This window comes from Sus scrofa, chromosome 10, assembly GCF_054392235.1.
Source record: "Sus scrofa isolate SSC_HxYL_T2T_F1_AM1 chromosome 10, Sscrofa_HxYL_maternal_Yorkshire_Landrace_v2.0, whole genome shotgun sequence".
NCBI lineage: Eukaryota > Metazoa > Chordata > Mammalia > Artiodactyla > Suidae > Sus > Sus scrofa.
Window position 1 is genome coordinate 33,536,258 of NC_139392.1, and position 23,874 is coordinate 33,560,131.

Consider the following 23,874-nt stretch of genomic DNA (forward strand, 5'->3'; position numbering starts at 1 on the left):
CTGTCCCCCACACGTATCCCCTACTTAGGGTTGTTTGCGGCCACACAGCACCACCCTGGCTTGTCCTCCGTGTGCTCAGAACTTCCCTCTGCTCTACGGCCTCAGAAGCTTCCATAAAACACTGGCCACAGTGGCAAACCTTCAGAGATCGTGGGCTGCTGAGGGATGGAGCCTTACACATCTCCCTTCTACGAGTCCATCTGGAGGCCTCAGCTCCAGGGTGACACACCTGAAATTCCAGCTGCATGGACACACTTGTGTGGTGGCCCCTGGGAGTGAACCATAGGCTGCTTTATTCTGTTCACTGCAAGAGGCAGACCTAACTACTGACTGAACTCAATTAAGCAGAAATGGCTCCTTCTGGCCAGTGGCTGGCACACTGTGGACAGCAGCTCTACAGAAACACTGAGGAGAAAGGGACCACTGCCCGTGAGGTTCACCTCCAAAACATATATAAAGAAAACTCATACACCTCCACAACAACAACAGCAAAGAAACCACCCAGGAGTTCCCGTCAGGGCACAGCGGAAACGAATCCGACTAGGAACCACGAGCTTGCGGGGTTGATCCCTGGCCTCGCTGAGGGGGTTAAGGATCCAGCGTTGCCGAGAGCTCTGGTGTCGGTCGCAGATACGGGTGGAGAAAAGGCTCCCCCGCCCCAGCATTGCCGATGCGAACGTACACTGGTACAACCACTGTGGAAGACACCATGGAGGGTCCTGCGAAAACTGAACACAGCAGGGCATGCGACCTAGCAAGCCGAGCACCCTGGGAAATATCAGGACAAATGTATCCAGGAAAAAGACATATGCCCCTCTATGTTTATGGCAGCACTGTTCACAACAGCCAAGACAGGGAAGCCACCTCATGTCCACAGACAGATGAATGGCTCATGACGATGTGGTCCACATAGATGATGGAATTCACGACTCAGCCAGAAAATCGAAGAAGAAACCAATGCCACTCAAAACAATAGGGATGCATCGAGAGATTCTCGTGCAAAGTGAAGTACGTGACAAAGAGAAAGACGGATACCACCTGATCTCACTTAGAGGTGGAATCTAAAGCACGGCACAAAGGAACCTGTCCACAGAACCCACGGATGCAGAGAACAGACTTGTGGTTGTGAAGGGCACGGACTAGGAGTTTGGGGGCAGTTGATGCCAACTACGGCATTGAGAATGGAGAGACAACAAGGTCCTCCTGTTGCAGCACACGGAGGACGAGATCCAATCTCCTGAAATCGACCTGATCTCAGACGGCAATAATATCAAAAAAGGAACATACGTTAATGGACACACACGACTGGGGAATGTCGCTCCAGAGCAGAGAGTGAAACAACACTGTACCTCCATTAAAATAGAAACAAACAGAAAGGACAGTGTCTAACAATCCACTGAATGGAAAGACAACCTACAGAAGAGGATATTTGTAAATCTTGTATTTGAAACAGGGGCTCATATTTGGAATATATGGGAAACAACTACAAATCAATTGAATCAAAAGGCAAATGCCTCAGTTGTAGATGAGTGGAAGCCTGGGAGAGACCCACCGTCCAAGAAGACCACAGAGAGCAGCACACAGAGGGCATGTTTCCCAAAGTCGCCTATCACAATGGAAAGGCAAAGCAAAGGCACCTCGAGGTATCACCTCCCACCTGGTAGGACACGGAGTGTTTTCAAACCTGAACAGATGTTTGGGAAGATGTGACTGCCTGGGACTTCTGGACACTGTAGCAGGGAATGTCAACGGGGCCAGCCAGGATGGGAAACACCACGGCAGGACCCTGCAATCCCACTGCTGCATGGACATGTAAAGGAAGAACCATCAGTGTCGGGTAAAGAGACCTGCCATCCCAGGATCACGGCAGCGCCATACACAAGAGCCCAACAGAAACAGAGCCCCAGTGTCCACGGGCACACAGACTGAGAAAGACAACGGGGTGGATACAGACCATAGCAAGGTATTCCGTTGTCACAGAAGAAGGAAACCCTACCCATTGCAGCAATGCACAGAGAACTCCAGGACATTATTGACTGATTCACTTTTGGGCTTGAGGGCTGCCCCCGCAGCAGATGGAAATTCCCAGGCGAGGCGGCAAATCAGAGCTGTGGCCCCCGGCCGACACCACAGCCACAGCCAAGCTGGATACCAGCCGCGTCTGGGACCTCTGCCGCAGCTCACCGCAATGCGGGATTCTTCACCCACTGAGCAAGGCCAAGGGTCGAACCCGTGTCCTCATAGGTACTGGTCAGGTTCATGAGCTCTGAGCCTCAACAGGAACTCGCTGGAGGACATCACTTCAAGTGAAGCCAGTCAGACACAGAAGGACAAAGACTCTCTGATGTCATGCAGATGAGGTGTCTGAAAGACGACTCCTGAGCAGAGGCTGGAAGGGTGGCTGCCCCGAGTGGGCAGGAGGTGCGGGGGGAGCACAGCGTTCACAACACTCCTCGGGACACTTACAACCTCAAGAGGCTCGAGTTCATGGCACATGTTTGAAACAACAGCATGAAAGTCTGCACCAAGCAGAGGGGGAAGAAAAGAGGAAACGAAAGACCAACAGAGGAAGGAAAGCCTTTTCCCCAAACCTTGCTCCCAGCGGGTGCAGGGAGAATGAGGGAATGGACAGTTAGCCTGCGGTCATCATGAGACTGTTCAACGAGAAACTGGACAGCTATGTGGTGCTAAGGCACAAGTGTCTCCCCACAAAACACACCCACTCACACTGGTTCACAATCACACCAACAGGCCCTCACACGCACACCCCCCCAATGTTCCCGGACACCTACCCCCACCATACAAAGAGCCTCCTTTCCTCCAGGGACCCGAGGACTTGGGATGGCCCTTTTGTGGGAAGTCAGTCTCTTTCACCCCATCCTTCACCCCCTTTCCCAGGAGGAACCCAGAATCAGGGTGTCTCTGCAACCAAAGGGGCAGGAAAGCACCCCCCGCCCTTCCTCAACACCTGGACTTCTCCTCAGCAGAGCCGGGTTCCAGAATACTTACGGCTTTCATCGTCCATCCCGTCCACCTGTGATGAGAGAAAAGAAAACACTGTGAGTGTCACAGCATCCTCTGCACTGTGGCCACAGGTCTTCCTGTGGTTGCGGACCGCAGGCACACAGACAGAAGGCAGAGTTGAGTCCGTTTCCCCAAAAGAAGACAGCAAAGACACCTGTGGAAAAGGCACCAGCTTTTCATGGAAGACCTCCCAAGTCCACGTTCATTTAAAAAACATTCAGGCTTCTTTGGAGTTCCCGTCGTGGCGCAGTGGTTAACGAATCCGACCAGGAACCATGAGGTTGCGGGTTCGATCCCTGGCCTTGCTCAGTGGGTTAAGGATCCGGCATTGCCGTGAGCTGAGGTGTAGGTTGCAGACGTTGCTCGGATCCCGCGTTGCTGTGGCTCTGGCGCAGGCCGGTGGCTACAGCTCCGGTTTGACCCTGAGCCTGGGAACCTCCATATGCCACAGGAGTGGCCCTAGAAAAGGCAAAAAGACAACAAAACAAAACAAAACAAAACATTCAGGCTTCTTCAAAGACAAATGCTCCCTATGTACACTTGGGAACTGATGTGGTCCCTTTTGCCAATGCCCCTTGGAAGGAGTTATTGGTTGGTACCAAACTTTGACTCAACATTCCTCCACAGAGGAATGTGCATATATCCTCTATAATGGACTTGCTCAGATTTCCTTTACTGAAGTAGGCACATCCAAGAAGAAAGGAGGCACCTTTTTAAATCTCCGATCAAGAAAGGTGAGCTTACCTTGGGGGCAAGCTGGTCTTCCTGCTCAACCAGGTTGCTGGCTGGGGACTCCTCGTCATTTTCAAGGGATGGGCCCGCCTCCTCCTCTGCCTCGTCAATGCAGGCAGCCTCCTCCTGCACCTTCTCAGTTCCCGGCCCCACCTCCTCCTCATTTGCCCCAGCCAGGGCCTCCTCCTCCATCTTCTCACTCCCGCCGGCCTCCACAACATCATCGAGGGTTGCTAGGGGGACACACAGTCACTGTCAGCAAGGCGGTGGTGCTGCTCAGGAGGTACTCTGGGCACCTCACCTGACTGGACATGGGCTGGGAGTCAAGGGGTGGGGGTGGGATGAAGCATGGATGGAGCTTCTCTTGGCCCATCCTCCCGGGTAAACGTTTTGAAGGACGGCAGAGAGCACCTTGAAAGACCTGAGAAAGGGAGCCTCTGCCTCCCTTGCTAAAGGGAACCTCTCCGTGGCATATTCTCCATCTGAGAAATGGCCAACACGAGCATGCAGGCTCTGCTGCCATGACAGAGTCTCGTGAATCCTCCTGCCCATTTTCCTCTCCAGCCACATTCCTCCATCTTCTGAAATGGCAGGAGATCATTTCAGCTTCCCTACTCTTCCCACAGGGTGCTCCTGTGTTCACACGCCATCCTCTGGGATGTTTCGCCTCTTTTCTTTTCTTAGATACATAATGCTTCTCTTTGGAATACTTTGGCAATAGGAAACTCACGGGGAGAGCAGGCCTTCCCAATGCTATGTACTTTGCACCACTGTCCATAACAACTTTTCTCATCATAACTCATAGGACCTCTGCACCCATTCAGGAATGACTCCCCCTTCAGCCCTGCTGCCAGGTCTTGGCCATTTCTACTTTCCACCTCTGACACTCTGCCGAGTCTGGTTACCGCCTATATGTTGAGTTGCACGATATTTCCTTCTCTGTGCTGCCTGATTTCTCTATTTTTTTTTTCTACTGATACTTGTTGCTTTTTAGGGCCACACACATGCCATATGGAGGTTCCCAGGCTAGGGGTCTAATAGGAGCCGTAGCTGCCATTTTATGTCAGAGCCACAGCAAGGCAGGATCCCAGCTGCATCTGCCACCTACACCACAGCTCACGGCATTACTGGATCCTTAACTCACTGAGTGAGGCCAGCGATCGAACCCGCAATCTCATGGTTCCTAGTTGGATTCCTTAACCACTGGAACTCCAAGTATGCCTCCTTTAACTCATCCAACTCTGCGAACATCCCTTCCCTCAGGACACACCGTGAGGACACAATAGGACAGGGAGGCCAGAAATCCCAAACATGCAGAGCCAGAGAGCTGCCTTCTCACCCACCACCTGACACTCACTCGACCAACTTGGTCTCCAGGGTCAAGGTGCCACCACTTCAGGTGCCACCACTTCAGGTCCCTCAAGGCCAATAAAGGAAACCAAGTCAACAGCTCTTGTGCACTGGGCCCTCACGGTGCCAATCACAAAGCAAACTTGCACAACGGGCAGAGACCAAAGCAGGAAGGAGCAGCTTTGGGAGGGAAAATCGATTCTCCCTCTCAAAGAAAAGGAGAGAGGAATACAAACACAGCACAACAAAGACCAGGGACCCAAGTCTTCTTCGTGGTATCCATTTCACAGGGGAAAACGCCACAGCAGAGTGCCACTCATTAGGCCACCCACCCACCCACCCGCCAAGTCCTATCCCCCACTTCCTCCCTCTCCCGGCAGCAGGCGGAACCCAGGTGCTCCCAGGAACCCTCTCCCACTGGATCCCAGCTGCGTGCTCTTCCCTACCTGCAGCCTCCTCATCCTGGCGGCTGCTCAGGCTCTCCACCACTGAGTCTGTAGAAACACACCATCAGGGGAATCAAGGAGTTAGAAAGAGTGGCCCTCCCGTTTCTCCGGCTTCCCTGAGGTGACTACGGGTACAGAGCATCACCCTGGTTTTTCCTCCAGGTGCCCAGACCTTCCTTCTGCTCCATGGACTGAGACCCTTCCACACAAGGTGAGCACAGATGCCAACATTCAGGCATCTCATATCTGCTCCCTCTCCTTATTAAAGTAGGCGGTGAACATCTTCACATCAATTTCTTTCTGTTTTTAAGTTTCAGACTCACCTGCCCCACACTCCAAGCAGCAGGCGTCACCCAAGTGTCCCGGGATCCCTCTCCCATTGGCTCCTACCTGAGAGCTGTTCTTACCTGTATCACTTTCATCATGGTTGCTGTCACTCAGACTCTCCATGAAACATACTGCAGAGACACAGACATAAGGAATCAAGGTGTTAGAGCCTGTCCCCCACACGTATCCCCTACTTAGGGTTGTTTGCGGCCACACAGCACCACCCTGGCTTGTCCTCCGTGTGCTCAGAACTTCCCTCTGCTCTACGGCCTCAGAAGCTTCCATAAAACACTGGCCACAGTGGCAAACCTTCAGAGATCGTGGGCTGCTGAGGGATGGAGCCTTACACATCTCCCTTCTACGAATCCATCTGGAGGCCTCAGCTCCAGGGTGACACACCTGAAATTCCAGCTGCATGGACACACTTGTGTGGTGGCCCCTGGGAGTGAACCATAGGCTGCTTTATTCTGTTCACTGCAAGAGGCAGACCTAACTACTGACTGAACTCAATTAAGCAGAAATGGCTCCTTCTGGCCAGTGGCTGGCACACTGTGGACAGCAGCTCTACAGAAACACTGAGGAGAAAGGGACCACTGCCCGTGAGGTTCACCTCCAAAACATATATAAAGAAAACTCATACACCTCCACAACAACAACAGCAAAGAAACCACCCAGGAGTTCCCGTCAGGGCACAGCGGAAACGAATCCGACTAGGAACCACGAGCTTGCGGGGTTGATCCCTGGCCTCGCTGAGGGGGTTAAGGATCCAGCGTTGCCGAGAGCTCTGGTGTCGGTCGCAGATACGGGTGGAGAAAAGGCTCCCCCGCCCCAGCATTGCCGATGCGAACGTACACTGGTACAACCACTGTGGAAGACACCATGGAGGGTCCTGCGAAAACTGAACACAGCAGGGCATGCGACCTAGCAAGCCGAGCACCCTGGGAAATATCAGGACAAATGTATCCAGGAAAAAGACATATGCCCCTCTATGTTTATGGCAGCACTGTTCACAACAGCCAAGACAGGGAAGCCACCTCATGTCCACAGACAGATGAATGGCTCATGACGATGTGGTCCACATAGATGATGGAATTCACGACTCAGCCAGAAAATCGAAGAAGAAACCAATGCCACTCAAAACAATAGGGATGCATCGAGAGATTCTCGTGCAAAGTGAAGTACGTGACAAAGAGAAAGACGGATACCACCTGATCTCACTTAGAGGTGGAATCTAAAGCACGGCACAAAGGAACCTTTCCACAGAACCCACGGATGCAGAGAACAGACTTGTGGTTGTGAAGGGCACGGACTGGGAGTTTGGGGGCAGTTGATGCCAACTACGGCATTGAGAATGGAGAGACAACAAGGTCCTCCTGTTGCAGCACACGGAGGACGAGATCCAATCTCCTGAAATCGACCTGATCTCAGACGGCAATAATATCAAAAAAGGAACATACGTTAATGGACACACACGACTGGGGAACGTTGCTCCACAGCAGAGAGTGAAACAACACTGTACCTCCATTAAAATAGAAACAAACAGAAAGGACAGTGTCTAACAATCCACTGAATGGAAAGACAACCTACAGAAGAGGATATTTGTAAATCTTGTATTTGAAACAGGGGCTCATATTTGGAATATATGGGAAACAACTACAAATCAATTGAATCAAAAGGCAAATGCCTCAGTTGTAGATGAGTGGAAGCCTGGGAGAGACCCACCGTCCAAGAAGACCACAGAGAGCAGCACACAGAGGGCATGTTTCCCAAAGTCGCCTATCACAATGGAAAGGCAAAGCAAAGGCACCTCGAGGTATCACCTCCCACCTGGTAGGACACGGAGTGTTTTCAAACCTGAACAGATGTTTGGGAAGATGTGACTGCCTGGGACTTCTGGACACTGTAGCAGGGAATGTCAACGGGGCCAGCCAGGATGGGAAACACCACGGCAGGACCCTGCAATCCCACTGCTGCATGGACATGTAAAGGAAGAACCATCAGTGTCGGGTAAAGAGACCTGCCATCCCAGGATCACGGCAGCGCCATACACAAGAGCCCAACAGAAACAGAGCCCCAGTGTCCACGGGCACACAGACTGAGAAAGACAACGGGGTGGATACAGACCATAGCAAGGTATTCCGTTGTCACAGAAGAAGGAAACCCTACCCATTGCAGCAATGCACAGAGAACTCCAGGACATTATTGACTGATTCACTTTTGGGCTTGAGGGCTGCCCCCGCAGCAGATGGAAATTCCCAGGCGAGGCGGCAAATCAGAGCTGTGGCCCCCGGCCGACAAAACAGCCACAGCCAAGCTGGATACCAGCCGCGTCTGGGACCTCTGCCGCAGCTCACCGCAATGCGGGATTCTTCACCCACTGAGCAAGGCCAAGGGTCGAACCCGTGTCCTCATAGGTACTGGTCAGGTTCATGAGCTCTGAGCCTCAACAGGAACTCGCTGGAGGACATCACTTCAAGTGAAGCCAGTCAGACACAGAAGGACAAAGACTCTCTGATGTCATGCAGATGAGGTGTCTGAAAGACCACTCCTGAGCAGAGGCTGGAAGGGTGGCTGCCCCGAGTGGGCAGGAGGTGCGGGGGGAGCACAGCGTTCACAACACTCCTCGGGACACTTACAACCTCAAGAGGCTCGAGTTCATGGCACATGTTTGAAACAACAGCATGAAAGTCTGCACCAAGCAGAGGGGGAAGAAAAGAGGAAACGAAAGACCAACAGAGGAAGGAAAGCCTTTTCCCCAAACCTTGCTCCCAGCGGGTGCAGGGAGAATGAGGGAATGGACAGTTAGCCTGCGGTCATCATGAGACTGTTCAACGAGAAACTGGACAGCTATGTGGTGCTAAGGCACAAGTGTCTCCCCACAAAACACACCCACTCACACTGGTTCACAATCACACCAACAGGCCCTCACACGCACACCCCCCCAATGTTCCCGGACACCTACCCCCACCATACAAAGAGCCTCCTTTCCTCCAGGGACCCGAGGACTTGGGATGGCCCTTTTGTGGGAAGTCAGTCTCTTTCACCCCATCCTTCACCCCCTTTCCCAGGAGGAACCCAGAATCAGGGTGTCTCTGCAACCAAAGGGGCAGGAAAGCACCCCCCGCCCTTCCTCAACACCTGGACTTCTCCTCAGCAGAGCCGGGTTCCAGAATACTTACGGCTTTCATCGTCCATCCCGTCCACCTGTGATGAGAGAAAAGAAAACACTGTGAGTGTCACAGCATCCTCTGCACTGTGGCCACAGGTCTTCCTGTGGTTGCGGACCGCAGGCACACAGACAGAAGGCAGAGTTGAGTCCGTTTCCCCAAAAGAAGACAGCAAAGACACCTGTGGAAAAGGCACCAGCTTTTCATGGAAGACCTCCCAAGTCCACGTTCATTTAAAAAACATTCAGGCTTCTTTGGAGTTCCCGTCGTGGCGCAGTGGTTAACGAATCCGACCAGGAACCATGAGGTTGCGGGTTCGATCCCTGGCCTTGCTCAGTGGGTTAAGGATCCGGCATTGCCGTGAGCTGAGGTGTAGGTTGCAGACGTTGCTCGGATCCCGCGTTGCTGTGGCTCTGGCGCAGGCCGGTGGCTACAGCTCCGGTTTGACCCTGAGCCTGGGAACCTCCATATGCCACAGGAGTGGCCCTAGAAAAGGCAAAAAGACAACAAAACAAAACAAAACAAAACATTCAGGCTTCTTCAAAGACAAATGCTCCCTATGTACACTTGGGAACTGATGTGGTCCCTTTTGCCAATGCCCCTTGGAAGGAGTTATTGGTTGGTACCAAACTTTGACTCAACATTCCTCCACAGAGGAATGTGCATATATCCTCTATAATGGACTTGCTCAGATTTCCTTTTCTGAAGTAGGCACATCCAAGAAGAAAGGAGGCACCTTTTTAAATCTCCGATCAAGAAAGGTGAGCTTACCTTGGGGGCAAGCTGGTCTTCCTGCTCAACCAGGTTGCTGGCTGGGGACTCCTCGTCATTTTCAAGGGATGGGCCCGCCTCCTCCTCTGCCTCGTCAATGCAGGCAGCCTCCTCCTGCACCTTCTCAGTTCCCGGCCCCACCTCCTCCTCATTTGCCCCAGCCAGGGCCTCCTCCTCGGTCTTCTCACTCCCGCCGGCCTCCACAACATCATCGAGGGTTGCTAGGGGGACACACAGTCACTGTCAGCAAGGCGGTGGTGCTGCTCAGGAGGTACTCTGGGCACCTCACCTGACTGGACATGGGCTGGGAGTCAAGGGGTGGGGGTGGGATGAAGCACGGATGGAGCTTCTCTTGGCCCATCCTCCCGGGTAAACGTTTTGAAGGAAGGCAGAGAGCACCTTGAAAGACCTGAGAAAGGGAGCCTCTGCCTCTCTTGCTAAAGGGAACCTCTCCGTGGCATATTCTCCATCTGAGAAATGGCCAACACGAGCATGCAGGCTCTGCTGCCATGACAGAGTCTCGTGAATCCTCCTGCCCATTTTCCTCTCCAGCCACATTCCTCCATCTTCTGAAATGGCAGGAGATCATTTCAGCTTCCCTACTCTTCCCACAGGGTGCTCCTGTGTTCACACGCCATCCTCTGGGATGTTTCGCCTCTTTTCTTTTCTTAGATACATAATGCTTCTCTTTGGAATACTTTGGCAATAGGAAACTCACGGGGAGAGCAGGCCTTCCCAATGCTATGTACTTTGCACCACTGTCCATAACAACTTTTCTCATCATAACTCATAGGACCTCTGCACCCATTCAGGAATGACTCCCCCTTCAGCCCTGCTGCCAGGTCTTGGCCATTTCTACTTTCCACCTCTGACACTCTGCCGAGTCTGGTTACCGCCTATATGTTGAGTTGCACGATATTTCCTTCTCTGTGCTGCCTGATTTCTCTATTTTTTTTTTCTACTGATACTTGTTGCTTTTTAGGGCCACACACATGCCATATGGAGGTTCCCAGGCTAGGGGTCTAATAGGAGCCGTAGCTGCCATTTTATGTCAGAGCCACAGCAAGGCAGGATCCCAGCTGCATCTGCCACCTACACCACAGCTCACGGCATTACTGGATCCTTAACTCACTGAGTGAGGCCAGCGATCGAACCCGCAATCTCATGGTTCCTAGTTGGATTCCTTAACCACTGGAACTCCAAGTATGCCTCCTTTAACTCATCCAACTCTGCGAACATCCCTTCCCGCAGGACACACCGTGAGGACACAATAGGACAGGGAGGCCAGAAATCCCAAACATGCAGAGCCAGAGAGCTGCCTTCTCACCCACCACCTGACACTCACTCGACCAACTTGGTCTCCAGGGTCAAGGTGCCACCACTTCAGGTGCCACCACTTCAGGTCCCTCAAGGCCAATAAAGGAAACCAAGTCAACAGCTCTTGTGCACTGGGCCCTCACGGTGCCAATCACAAAGCAAACTTGCACAACGGGCAGAGACCAAAGCAGGAAGGAGCAGCTTTGGGAGGGAAAATCGATTCTCCCTCTCAAAGAAAAGGAGAGAGGAATACAAACACAGCACAACAAAGACCAGGGACCCAAGTCTTCTTCGTGGTATCCATTTCACAGGGGAAAACGCCACAGCAGAGTGCCACTCATTAGGCCACCCACCCACCCACCTGCCAAGTCCTATCCCCCACTTCCTCCCTCTCCCGGCAGCAGGCGGAACCCAGGTGCTCCCAGGAACCCTCTCCCACTGGATCCCAGCTGCGTGCTCTTCCCTACCTGCAGCCTCCTCATCCTGGCGGCTGCTCAGGCTCTCCACCACTGAGTCTGTAGAAACACACCATCAGGGGAATCAAGGAGTTAGAAAGAGTGGCCCTCCCGTTTCTCCGGCTTCCCTGAGGTGACTACGGGTACAGAGCATCACCCTGGTTTTTCCTCCAGGTGCCCAGACCTTCCTTCTGCTCCATGGACTGAGACCCTTCCACACAAGGTGAGCACAGATGCCAACATTCAGGCATCTCATATCTGCTCCCTCTCCTTATTAAAGTAGGCGGTGAACATCTTCACATCAATTTCTTTCTGTTTTTAAGTTTCAGACTCACCTGCCCCACACTCCAAGCAGCAGGCGTCACCCAAGTGTCCCGGGATCCCTCTCCCATTGGCTCCTACCTGAGAGCTGTTCTTACCTGTATCACTTTCATCATGGTTGCTGTCACTCAGACTCTCCATGAAACATACTGCAGAGACACAGACATAAGGAATCAAGGTGTTAGAGCCTGTCCCCCACACGTATCCCCTACTTAGGGTTGTTTGCGGCCACACAGCACCACCCTGGCTTGTCCTCCGTGTGCTCAGAACTTCCCTCTGCTCTACGGCCTCAGAAGCTTCCATAAAACACTGGCCACAGTGGCAAACCTTCAGAGATCGTGGGCTGCTGAGGGATGGAGCCTTACACATCTCCCTTCTACGAGTCCATCTGGAGGCCTCAGCTCCAGGGTGACACACCTGAAATTCCAGCTGCATGGACACACTTGTGTGGTGGCCCCTGGGAGTGAACCATAGGCTGCTTTATTCTGTTCACTGCAAGAGGCAGACCTAACTACTGACTGAACTCAATTAAGCAGAAATGGCTCCTTCTGGCCAGTGGCTGGCACACTGTGGACAGCAGCTCTACAGAAACACTGAGGAGAAAGGGACCACTGCCCGTGAGGTTCACCTCCAAAACATATATAAAGAAAACTCATACACCTCCACAACAACAACAGCAAAGAAACCACCCAGGAGTTCCCGTCAGGGCACAGCGGAAACGAATCCGACTAGGAACCACGAGCTTGCGGGGTTGATCCCTGGCCTCGCTGAGGGGGTTAAGGATCCAGCGTTGCCGAGAGCTCTGGTGTCGGTCGCAGATACGGGTGGAGAAAAGGCTCCCCCGCCCCAGCATTGCCGATGCGAACGTACACTGGTACAACCACTGTGGAAGACACCATGGAGGGTCCTGCGAAAACTGAACACAGCAGGGCATGCGACCTAGCAAGCCGAGCACCCTGGGAAATATCAGGACAAATGTATCCAGGAAAAAGACATATGCCCCTCTATGTTTATGGCAGCACTGTTCACAACAGCCAAGACAGGGAAGCCACCTCATGTCCACAGACAGATGAATGGCTCATGACGATGTGGTCCACATAGATGATGGAATTCACGACTCAGCCAGAAAATCGAAGAAGAAACCAATGCCACTCAAAACAATAGGGATGCATCGAGAGATTCTCGTGCAAAGTGAAGTACGTGACAAAGAGAAAGACGGATACCACCTGATCTCACTTAGAGGTGGAATCTAAAGCACGGCACAAAGGAACCTGTCCACAGAACCCACGGATGCAGAGAACAGACTTGTGGTTGTGAAGGGCACGGACTGGGAGTTTGGGGGCAGTTGATGCCAACTACGGCATTGAGAATGGAGAGACAACAAGGTCCTCCTGTTGCAGCACACGGAGGACGAGATCCAATCTCCTGAAATCGACCTGATCTCAGACGGCAATAATATCAAAAAAGGAACATACGTTAATGGACACACACGACTGGGGAACGTTGCTCCACAGCAGAGAGTGAAACAACACTGTACCTCCATTAAAATAGAAACAAACAGAAAGGACAGTGTCTAACAATCCACTGAATGGAAAGACAACCTACAGAAGAGGATATTTGTAAATCTTGTATTTGAAACAGGGGCTCATATTTGGAATATATGGGAAACAACTACAAATCAATTGAATCAAAAGGCAAATGCCTCAGTTGTAGATGAGTGGAAGCCTGGGAGAGACCCACCGTCCAAGAAGACCACAGAGAGCAGCACACAGAGGGCATGTTTCCCAAAGTCGCCTATCACAATGGAAAGGCAAAGCAAAGGCACCTCGAGGTATCACCTCCCACCTGGTAGGACACGGAGTGTTTTCAAACCTGAACAGATGTTTGGGAAGATGTGACTGCCTGGGACTTCTGGACACTGTAGCAGGGAATGTCAACGGGGCCAGCCAGGATGGGAAACACCACGGCAGGACCCTGCAATCCCACTGCTGCATGGACATGTAAAGGAAGAACCATCAGTGTCGGGTAAAGAGACCTGCCATCCCAGGATCACGGCAGCGCCATACACAAGAGCCCAACAGAAACAGAGCCCCAGTGTCCACGGGCACACAGACTGAGAAAGACAACGGGGTGGATACAGACCATAGCAAGGTATTCCGTTGTCACAGAAGAAGGAAACCCTACCCATTGCAGCAATGCACAGAGAACTCCAGGACATTATTGACTGATTCACTTTTGGGCTTGAGGGCTGCCCCCGCAGCAGATGGAAATTCCCAGGCGAGGCGGCAAATCAGAGCTGTGGCCCCCGGCCGACAACACAGCCACAGCCAAGCTGGATACCAGCCGCGTCTGGGACCTCTGCCGCAGCTCACCGCAATGCGGGATTCTTCACCCACTGAGCAAGGCCAAGGGTCGAACCCGTGTCCTCATAGGTACTGGTCAGGTTCATGAGCTCTGAGCCTCAACAGGAACTCGCTGGAGGACATCACTTCAAGTGAAGCCAGTCAGACACAGAAGGACAAAGACTCTCTGATGTCATGCAGATGAGGTGTCTGAAAGACGACTCCTGAGCAGAGGCTGGAAGGGTGGCTGCCCCGAGTGGGCAGGAGGTGCGGGGGGAGCACAGCGTTCACAACACTCCTCGGGACACTTACAACCTCAAGAGGCTCGAGTTCATGGCACATGTTTGAAACAACAGCATGAAAGTCTGCACCAAGCAGAGGGGGAAGAAAAAAGGAAACGAAAGACCAACAGAGGAAGGAAAGCCTTTTCCCCAAACCTTGCTCCCAGCGGGTGCAGGGAGAATGAGGGAATGGACAGTTAGCCTGCGGTCATCATGAGACTGTTCAACGAGAAACTGGACAGCTATGTGGTGCTAAGGCACAAGTGACTCCCCACAAAACACACCCACTCACACTGGTTCACAATCACACCAACAGGCCCTCACACGCACACCCCCCCAATGTTCCCGGACACCTACCCCCACCATACAAAGAGCCTCCTTTCCTCCAGGGACCCGAGGACTTGGGATGGCCCTTTTGTGGGAAGTCAGTCTCTTTCACCCCATCCTTCACCCCCTTTCCCAGGAGGAACCCAGAATCAGGGTGTCTCTGCAACCAAAGGGGCAGGAAAGCACCCCCCGCCCTTCCTCAACACCTGGACTTCTCCTCAGCAGAGCCGGGTTCCAGAATACTTACGGCTTTCATCGTCCATCCTGTCCACCTGTGATGAGAGAAAAGAAAACACTGTGAGTGTCACAGCATCCTCTGCACTGTGGCCACAGGTCTTCCTGAGGTTGCGGACCGCAGGCACACAGACAGAAGGCAGAGTTGAGTCCGTTTCCCCAAAAGAAGACAGCAAAGACACCTGTGGAAAAGGCACCAGCTTTTCATGGAAGATCTCTCAAGGCCATGTTTATTTAAAAAAATTTTGGTCTTCTTCAAAGAAAAATGCTCCGTACCATACACTGCAAAACTGATAGGGTCACTTTTGCCAATGCCCCTTGCAAGGAGTTATTGGTTGGTACCAAACTTTGACTCAACATCCCTTCAAAGAGGAATCTGCATATATCCTCTATAATGGACTTCCTCCGATTTCCATTTCTGAAGTAGGCACATCCAAGAAGAAAGGAGGCACCTTTTTAAATCTCAGATCACGAAAGTGAGCTTACCTTGGGGGCAGTCTGGGCTTCTTGCTCGGCCCTGTCGCTGGCTGGGGACTCCTCCTCGTTATTTCCACTTGTTGTGGCCTCCTCCTCCCCCTTGGTATTGGGCGATCCTTCCTCCTCCTCATTTTCCCGGGCTGGGGCCTCCTCCTCGGTCTTCTCACTCCCACTGGCCTCCACAACATTGTCGTGTGTTTCTAGGGGGACACACAGTCACTGTCAGCAAGGCAGTGATGCTGATCAGGAGGTACTCTGGGTGCCACACCTGACTGGACATGGGCTGGGAGTCAAGGGGTGGGGGTGGGATGAAGCACGGATGGAGATTCTCTTGGCCCATCCTCCCGGGTAAACGTTTTGAAGGAAGGCAGAGAGCACCTTGAAAGACCTGAGAAAGGGAGCCTCTGCCTCTCTTGCTAAAGGGAACCTCTCCGTGGCATATTCTCCATCTGAGAAATGGCCAACACGAGCATGCAGGCTCTGCTGCCATGACAGAGTCTCGTGAATCCTCCTGCCCATTTTCCTCTCCAGCCACATTCCTCCATCTTCTGAAATGGCAGGAGATCATTTCAGCTTCCCTACTCTTCCCACAGGGTGCTCCTGTGTTCACACACCATCCTCTGGGATGTTTCGCCTCTTTTCTTTTCTTAGATACATAATGCTTCTCTTTGGAATACTTTTGGCAATAGGAAATTCAGGGGTCGGGCATGCCTTCACAAGCCATGTACTTTGCACCACTGTCCATAACAACCTTTCTCATCATAACTCATAGGACCTCTGCACCCATTCAGGAATGACTCCCCCTTCAGCCCTGCTGCCATTCTTAGCCCTCTCTACTTTCCACCTTTGACAATCTGCCTAATCTACTTACCGCCTATATGTTGAATTGTTCAATATTTCTTTTCCTGTGTCTGTCTGACTTCACTATTGTTAAAAGTGTGTTTCATTTTGGATCATCCATGTAGCAACATATTTAACATAATTACAATTTTTTCTCCGGTAGAATTTTATTCCTATGTGGATTCATACTGCCTTTGGTTTATCCACGGATCTCTTGTTAACATTTGGGATTGGTTTCATTGAATTTCTACCTGCATAAGCTTGAGTCTTGGGGCTGGTTGGATCAAAAGAGGGGGTTTGAATAGCTCCACAGCAAGAGAGTATGGAAGAACATCATGGGAAGGAAGCTTTCCAGGTCATGTAGCGTCTCTCTCATCATCTCCTCTCATCCCCAAGTTGGCCCGGTTGCAGGCGAAGGGGGTGCAACCCAGAGAGTGTAAGCCTGATTTGACAGTAGAGGGCATTGAACTTTAGACTAACTTGCCAAGAATCACGGCAATGTTGAAGGATGGATGTGGGCCAAGAATGTAGTTGGTTCCTTGAGGACAGAAATCCCTGAACCCTGAAGGCCGGACACCTGCTCAGGGCCAAGACCATGCCCTGGACCCTTGAATCAAGAGATCTTCTCACTCTCCCACAAGTCCTCCCATCCCAAGGTTTTAGTGGGCAAGCTCTGATGCCTTCCCTGCAGGAGATGCTGAACAAAGACATCAGTCCAAACCCTTATCCAGCCCTTTGTCTCCATGCTTTAATCCCTGATCTGAATCCAACATTTTCCTCCAAACAAAGCCCCTCTGAAGGACCGAGGCTTTGCCCTGGCTCCGTGGATACTCCAACCCAGGCATTCTCCCCCAAATCTTCATGTCATCCACTGCATCACATTACACTTTCATGACAACCAGCTGACAACCTCCAGCGACTAGGGGTCTGTTTCACTCCCAAGATGGCTCAGAGCTCAGAACAGTCTCGACCGGATGCCAAGAATGAGCTTCCCTTCAGCTGATCATGCCTGGATAAGAAGTTCCTGCGAAAATTCACTTGGGAGGAGACCATCTGGGTCAGTGCTCTGACTGTTTAGTAAATTAAAGTCTCTGACTGTCAATGTCTCACACAATTTTCTTTAAAAAATTGTTGTGATGAAAATACTGTTGACTGACAATGTTGTACCCCTTGCTGCTGTACAGCAATAGGAGTCTGAGCTCCTCCTCTGCAGCCTGGACCAAGGTCTGGCTGAGAATGAGCAGGAGCTCAAGTCATTCTTCACCCAAACCCAATCTGTACCCTGGAAACTCCTCATCCTTCTTCAGACCCTGCAGTGGCAGGGATAGTCTTCTATCCTCTAAAAGGGACCCTTTAGAGACTCTCAGCTTGAAAACCTGACCCTAAGTCTCCCTCTGTGGATCACCAGTCGGACCCTCCTTCCCTCAGTTACCAAATGGTCACCCCACGAACCTACCAGCACTGTGTGTTCTCAGCACACTACCAGCGAATAGCCAACTACCCAGGGAGCTTATCATCATCAACCCATGGAAATCCTACTTGAAAATCCAAGTTTCACTCCTTACAATCAATTTCTACATTTAAAATGCAATTATTGGGAGTTCCCGTTGTTGAGCAGTGGTTAACGAATCCGACTAGGAACCATGAGGTTGCAGGTTTGGTCCCTGCCCTTGCTCAGTGGGTTAAAGATCCGGCATTGCTCTGAGCTGTGGTGTAGGTTGCAGATATGGATTGGATCCTGAGTTGCTGTGGCTCTGGTGTAGGCTGGCGGCTACAGCTCCGATTCGACCCCTAGCCTGGGAACCTCCATATGCCGTGGCAGCAGCCCAAGAAATAGCAAAAGGGACAAAAAAAATTGCAATTATTTGGCTTCAGACGTTGATATGTGCATTCAGAAGAGTGGAGCTATAAATGCCCATTTCCATCATGTGTATTGAAGAATGGAATCAGGGTCCCTCTGCACTGAATAAAGGCAGAGTAGGGTATTACCAGGGTTAGTGTGATGGGAGAAGGTTTGTACATGGGAAATAGGAAGGAGTATTGTATAAATTAAGAAAAAATTTGAGGCGCCCAACCAGGAAGAAATAATTAAAAATCTTAAGAGTAATACAAAATGGCTGTATAAGAGATTTACATCTCTGTACACAAATTGAAGTGGTGGAAATGAAAAAAAAATCAGAGAACATTTTCCTTCAGGGTAAACTATGCCATCTGATGGAACAGCCTTTAGATCAGTATCAACATACCTCCCCAACAACAGCTCAGGTTGCCCATCGTCCAACTCTTGAGGGGTGAAGGGGAGAGCCTCCCAGTTGTGGCCCAACACACACCTCTCCACTCACAGAGTGGCAGTTGGACCGCAGGACCCCGTGGGTATCATCCTATTGCTGTGGCAACCAGTCAAGGCCTGGAACTTTCAGAGGGAAGGCAACTCTGCCCCCTCTGGGCCCACCTGCTCTGTCTAGACTAATGTGTCTTTCTACGGACGGGGATGGCAGTACAGGGTCAACATGTTGTCTCAAAAAATGCATCCCAGAACCACACAGTGTTACTCTCTGCTTGAGAACACAAGACAGGTGAGAGAAAAAGACCCACATTCCAAATAGACCAGATACAGACAATAATTAAAGAGTGAGGAAGAACCAAACAGGAGAAGGCCTTTCCATGGGAAGGGGGCTTTATGGCTCAGGGAGAATGTCTCCTGTCACGTTCCCTGATCTGCACATCATGCCACTTTAGAGGAAGAGGGTTCAAAACAGGGGCTCGAACCCCTACCTTCCAGTGGACAGCACTGAAACTTAGAGCATCTTCTCAAGAGTCGCGCCAATCATGTGTGAGCAGATCTGGGACAAGAGTGCAGTTGGTTCCCTCAGGTCACACATCCCCCTGAACCACTGAAGCCTGCTTGGCGCTGAGATCATGCCCTGGACTCTTGCTTGAATCCAGAACTCCACTTCCTCTCTCTCTCTCTCTGTTGAATCCTGCTGCCCCCAAGATGTCCTGGGGTGATCCTGGAGAACATATCAGAGCCAGGAGAGCAGTCCAATTCTTTACCCAACATTTTGCCTCTATCTTCTGACCCACAACCCAAAATACAAACATTCATCCAAAAAGAGCTCCTCTGGAGGACTAGACAAACCCCAACTCGGCCCATCCTCCCCCAATCTTCCCTTGGCAGCCCTTCACAGTGACCAGCTGACCACCTCATGTGAACAGCGGTCTGCTTGGATCCCCAATTTGACTCAGGGATCAAAACACCTTCAAGTTCACATGACGGCTCTAGCAAGAATCAGCTTTCCTGCGGCAGACCACACCTGGATGATCAAGTCCTGTGGACTCACTGGGGAGGTGGCCATCCGGATGAGTGCCTGCTGGGGGGCGGGGTTAGGAAAGGAAATCTGTGACTCTCCAGGTCTCACTGACGTTGCATCAGAGCACCAGTCTGAGCAACCTTGACGAAGGTCTGGCTGACAATGGGCCAGAGTGCAATCTTCTGTCACCCAAACCCAGTCTATACTCTGGACACTCCTCATCCTTCTCTAGACCTGAGAGTGGCAGGGACAGTGCTCCTCCTAGAGAGACCCCCTCCAGACCTCAGCTTGAAGACCCCACCCTGGGTCTCTCTGAGGATCACCAGAGAGACCTTCCTTCCTTTCCTTACCCAATGTTCACCCCACTAACCTGCTGGCACTGGCCCTTGTCACCACACTACCAGCTAACACCCAAAGAGCCAGTGGGCTAGTCCTCATCAACCCGGGGAAATCCAACCTGAAAAATCCCCGTTTCTTGCGCCATCGAAATTCCTCTGCCTTTGGACTGCTAGTATGTGGATTCAGACATCGACATGTACACTGAGAAGAGTGGCGCTGTAATGTCCCTCTTTTGAATGTCTACTGCAGGGCTGACAGTGAGGGCCTCGTGCTTCGAAAAAGGCAGAGGGGCATGTTTGCCGTCTCTGTGCTCTGGGAGAACGTGTTTCAAACTGCCACGAGACACGAGTCTTTTCTCACATTTAGGAAAATACTTGAGGCAGTTGGCTCACTCGGAGCATTAAGATATACCTTAGTATAACAGACCTATGGCTTGAGAGACTGATGAGACTGGTGGCAATGGAGATAAAGATGGAGATAATATGTTTAGTCAAAATGAACCACCCATCTGAGGAAACAGCCTTTAGAACAGTAGCAACATACCTCCGCAACAACAGCTAAGGTTGCCCATCGTCTGACACTTGAGCAGTGAAGGGGAGAGCCTCCCAGCTGTGGCCAACACACACGTCTCTTCTCACAGACTGGCAGTTGAACCACAAGGCTCCGTGGGCAGCATTCCATTGCCGTGGAAACTGGTCAGAGGCCTGGAACTTTCAGAGGGAAGGCAACTCTGCCCCCTCTGGGTCCACCTGCTCTATATAGCCTAGTGGCCGTTTCCCTGGACAGGGTCAACATTTTATTTCAAAAACTGCATCCTACAATCAAACAGTATTACCCTCTGTTTTGAAAAGACATTACTGGAGAGAAAAAGACCTCTCCAAATATAATGGGTCTTCAACGTTTAGGGGAATTGCAAAATCCTACCATGGTGAGATTTAAAAGGGCTCCCATTTTTTGATGGAAATACCATTTCCACTCATTTCTGGTAGTTGAGGCACCAGACATTTTTACACTCCATAGGTAACATTTGTCCAGAAGAAAAGGAGTAGTTATAGAAATTAAATTGTAAAATGCCACACACTAAGCATATGTTCATCAAGTTGCAAAAGTCTTCACTCAATGACCGTGTGTAGAATTTTTCTCTGGATGCAACAATCTGTACACTTCATTATCTTTCCACTGGTTCTTCATTAACAGTGTCCCTGTCATTGTATACGTACAAAACTTACTATGCCTTGAACAGTTAGGAAACAAGGACTCACCCTACTTTCAACAGTGGGTTGCCTTAAACCACATATCTCATAATTTTCTAAGCAACAAACTTTAGCTAACTCAAAGTTCTAGGATGAAATGTATTCTTCTCAAAATTCAACCCCTCATCACACCAGTGCCTGGGACAGTGTCATGAAATCTGGCTCGAGAGCAAACTGAGCACCAGCCCACATGGAACATGAGACAATTCCTGGAGAAAACTGAGAGCACTGCAATATTTCAAGCCAAGCAGGGAGGGTGTAAGGTATGGGAGGCTGTGAGAGACAACTCTGCCATGGCTGATTCTCCCCAAGTATCTAAAATTGAGAGACCAAATGCATCGCTCTTCTGATAGGACAACAAGGGAGATGGAGTCCTCTTTTCCTCCCTGTATCTATGAGTCTGTTACTCTTTGGTGTGTTTGATCATTGGTTTTGGGTATTAGACTGCACAAATCAGGGACATCACATAGTATCCTGATTTGTCTGACTGTGGCCTTCAGCATAATACTTTCTAGGCTCACCCAAGGTGCAGCAAATGGCAAGAGGCCACTCTCTTTTCTGGCCGAATACCACTGCACTGCATATGGACACCACATCTTCTTGACTCATCCCTCAGTGGACACAGGCTGCTGCCATGACCTGGCTGGTCTACACATTATCACTCACTGTTGTGAAAAGAAGATATGTGAGAGAAAAAGTCTAAGGGACACTTCAGTGGACAGAGCTGCTCCTATATTTTCAAATTAGGATGTTCGTTTTCATCAGAAGCCCTAGCAATGGATTTGCTGAATCTTATGGGAGTTTTGGTTCCGTTTTTTTGGATGAAATTCCACAATTAAGATACACTACTGAGGTTCTCATCAAACAATACATCCTACCTCATTTTACCTCATGTTGTAGTTCATGGCGGTATTCCTTTTCTTTTCTTTACTACTGGATTCTATACAGGTAGAAAAATTCTCAGGGAACATGTTTTTAAACATGACCCTTAGGCATACTTTGCTGTAAGTAGGAATGAATTCTTCAAAGGGACACATATTTAACTTAAATTTATTTAAAAAGCAAACTTCAGGAGTTCCCGTCATGGCTCAGTGGTTAACAAATCCGACTAGGAACCATGAGGTTGTGGGTATGGTCCCTGGCCTTGCTCAGTGGGTTAATGATCTGGCGTTGTCATGAGCTGTGGTGTAGGTTGCAGATGTGCCTCGGATCCTGTGTTGCTGTGGCTCTGGCGTAGGCCAGGGGCTACAGCTCTGATGAGACCCCTAGCCTGTGAACCTCCATATGCTGTGGGAGTGGCCCAAAGAAATAGCATAAAGACAAAAAAAGAAATCCTATTTTTCACCTTCATATTCAGTCCCATAGAGGAAAACATGAACACACAGCCCCCTGACTCTCTGAGAAAAGGAAGCTGACCTGCTCAGCACTGGAGCTCATTCGCGGGTGCATCTCCATGGCTAGGAGGGAAATGGACTCTGAGAAACAGCCTCCCCTTCCTGCTGACTGAGAGGAACCCCATTCCCACACTTCTGCTTGGCAAGGGCTGGTGTGTGTATAAGTATGGCAGTTGTGGACATGCTGCTCAGCTGTGGCTGTAGCAACACTGTCTGAAGCAAGGGAAAGGGAAGAAAGCAACCCAGAGAGGCTGCAAAGCCTTCCTGAGGACCAGGGCCCTAGATCGCCCCCCTTAGTCCACATGGGAGAAAAGCCAGCTCTGGAACAATGGAGGAACTATGTTCCAAATTAAACATCAGGACACAAGGGCATTCAAGCAGAGAGAACATGAAAAAATCAGGGCTTCGCACCCACCGCAGCTAGGCACCTTGTGTCCCAGACCGGTGCTTCCCCACTGCCCAGCAAAGAGAATCACAGCTGGGCCCCCACCACAACAGGAGGGTTCACACAGACCACAGAGGAGACACTCCTTGAGTGCCTGGCTCTTGTGGCCAAGTGGGAGGGCGCCTCTGGGCCCTACAGGACAGCTCCCAAGTATATCCTCTCCTTCAAGACTGGGAGAGATGGCTAATGGACCTCATGCGTGGAAACACACACAGAAAATTAGGCAAAATGAAACACAGGGATATCTTTCTAAAAAAAAAAAACAAAACAAACACAAGGCAAAATCACAGAATAAGAACAAAATGAAGTGGAAATAAGCCATCGACCTGAGAAAGAGTCAGAAGTCATGGACATAAAGATGCTTACTGAACTCAGAAGAAGGAATGAACACAAAGAGATCTTCAATGAAGAGACAGGAAGCAGAGGAAAGAACCAAAGAGAAGTTATTAATGAACTGAAAAACACACTCGAGGGCTTTGACAGCAGACTGGATGAAGGAGAATTAATCAGAGACCTGCCTGACAAAACAATGGAACTCAATCAGATAGAGAGGCAAAATGAAAAAAGAATTTTTAAAAAATTAGGCTACTTTAAAGGACCTATGGGATACCATCAAGCAGAATAACATTTGCATTACAGGGGTGGTTCCAGAAGAAGAGAAAGAGAACAGAACAGAAAAATTAATGGAAGAAATAATGCCTAAAATCTTCCATCATCTGGG

At 50.6% G+C, this 23,874-nt stretch overlaps 1 protein-coding gene across 2 annotated transcripts in view; it reads right to left on the reverse strand.

Annotated features, from left to right (window-relative positions):
• The window catches only part of LOC146398943 (uncharacterized), a 64,885-nt gene that overhangs the window by 12,357 nt on the left and 28,654 nt on the right, over positions 1-23,874 (reverse strand). For both annotated transcript variants that reach the window (XM_084980885.1, XM_084980886.1), the window contains 10 exons: positions 15,581-15,771; positions 15,108-15,132; positions 12,009-12,059; positions 11,602-11,649; positions 9,818-10,038; positions 9,059-9,083; positions 5,960-6,010; positions 5,553-5,600; positions 3,769-3,989; positions 3,010-3,034 (listed from right to left, as the gene is read on the reverse strand). In XM_084980885.1, coding sequence (XP_084837011.1) covers positions 3,010-3,034; positions 3,769-3,989; positions 5,553-5,600; positions 5,960-6,010; positions 9,059-9,083; positions 9,818-10,038; positions 11,602-11,649; positions 12,009-12,059; positions 15,108-15,123 — 706 coding nt within the window. In that variant the 5' untranslated portion in view covers positions 15,124-15,132; positions 15,581-15,771. The remainder of the gene's footprint in view (positions 1-3,009; positions 3,035-3,768; positions 3,990-5,552; positions 5,601-5,959; positions 6,011-9,058; positions 9,084-9,817; positions 10,039-11,601; positions 11,650-12,008; positions 12,060-15,107; positions 15,133-15,580; positions 15,772-23,874) is intronic.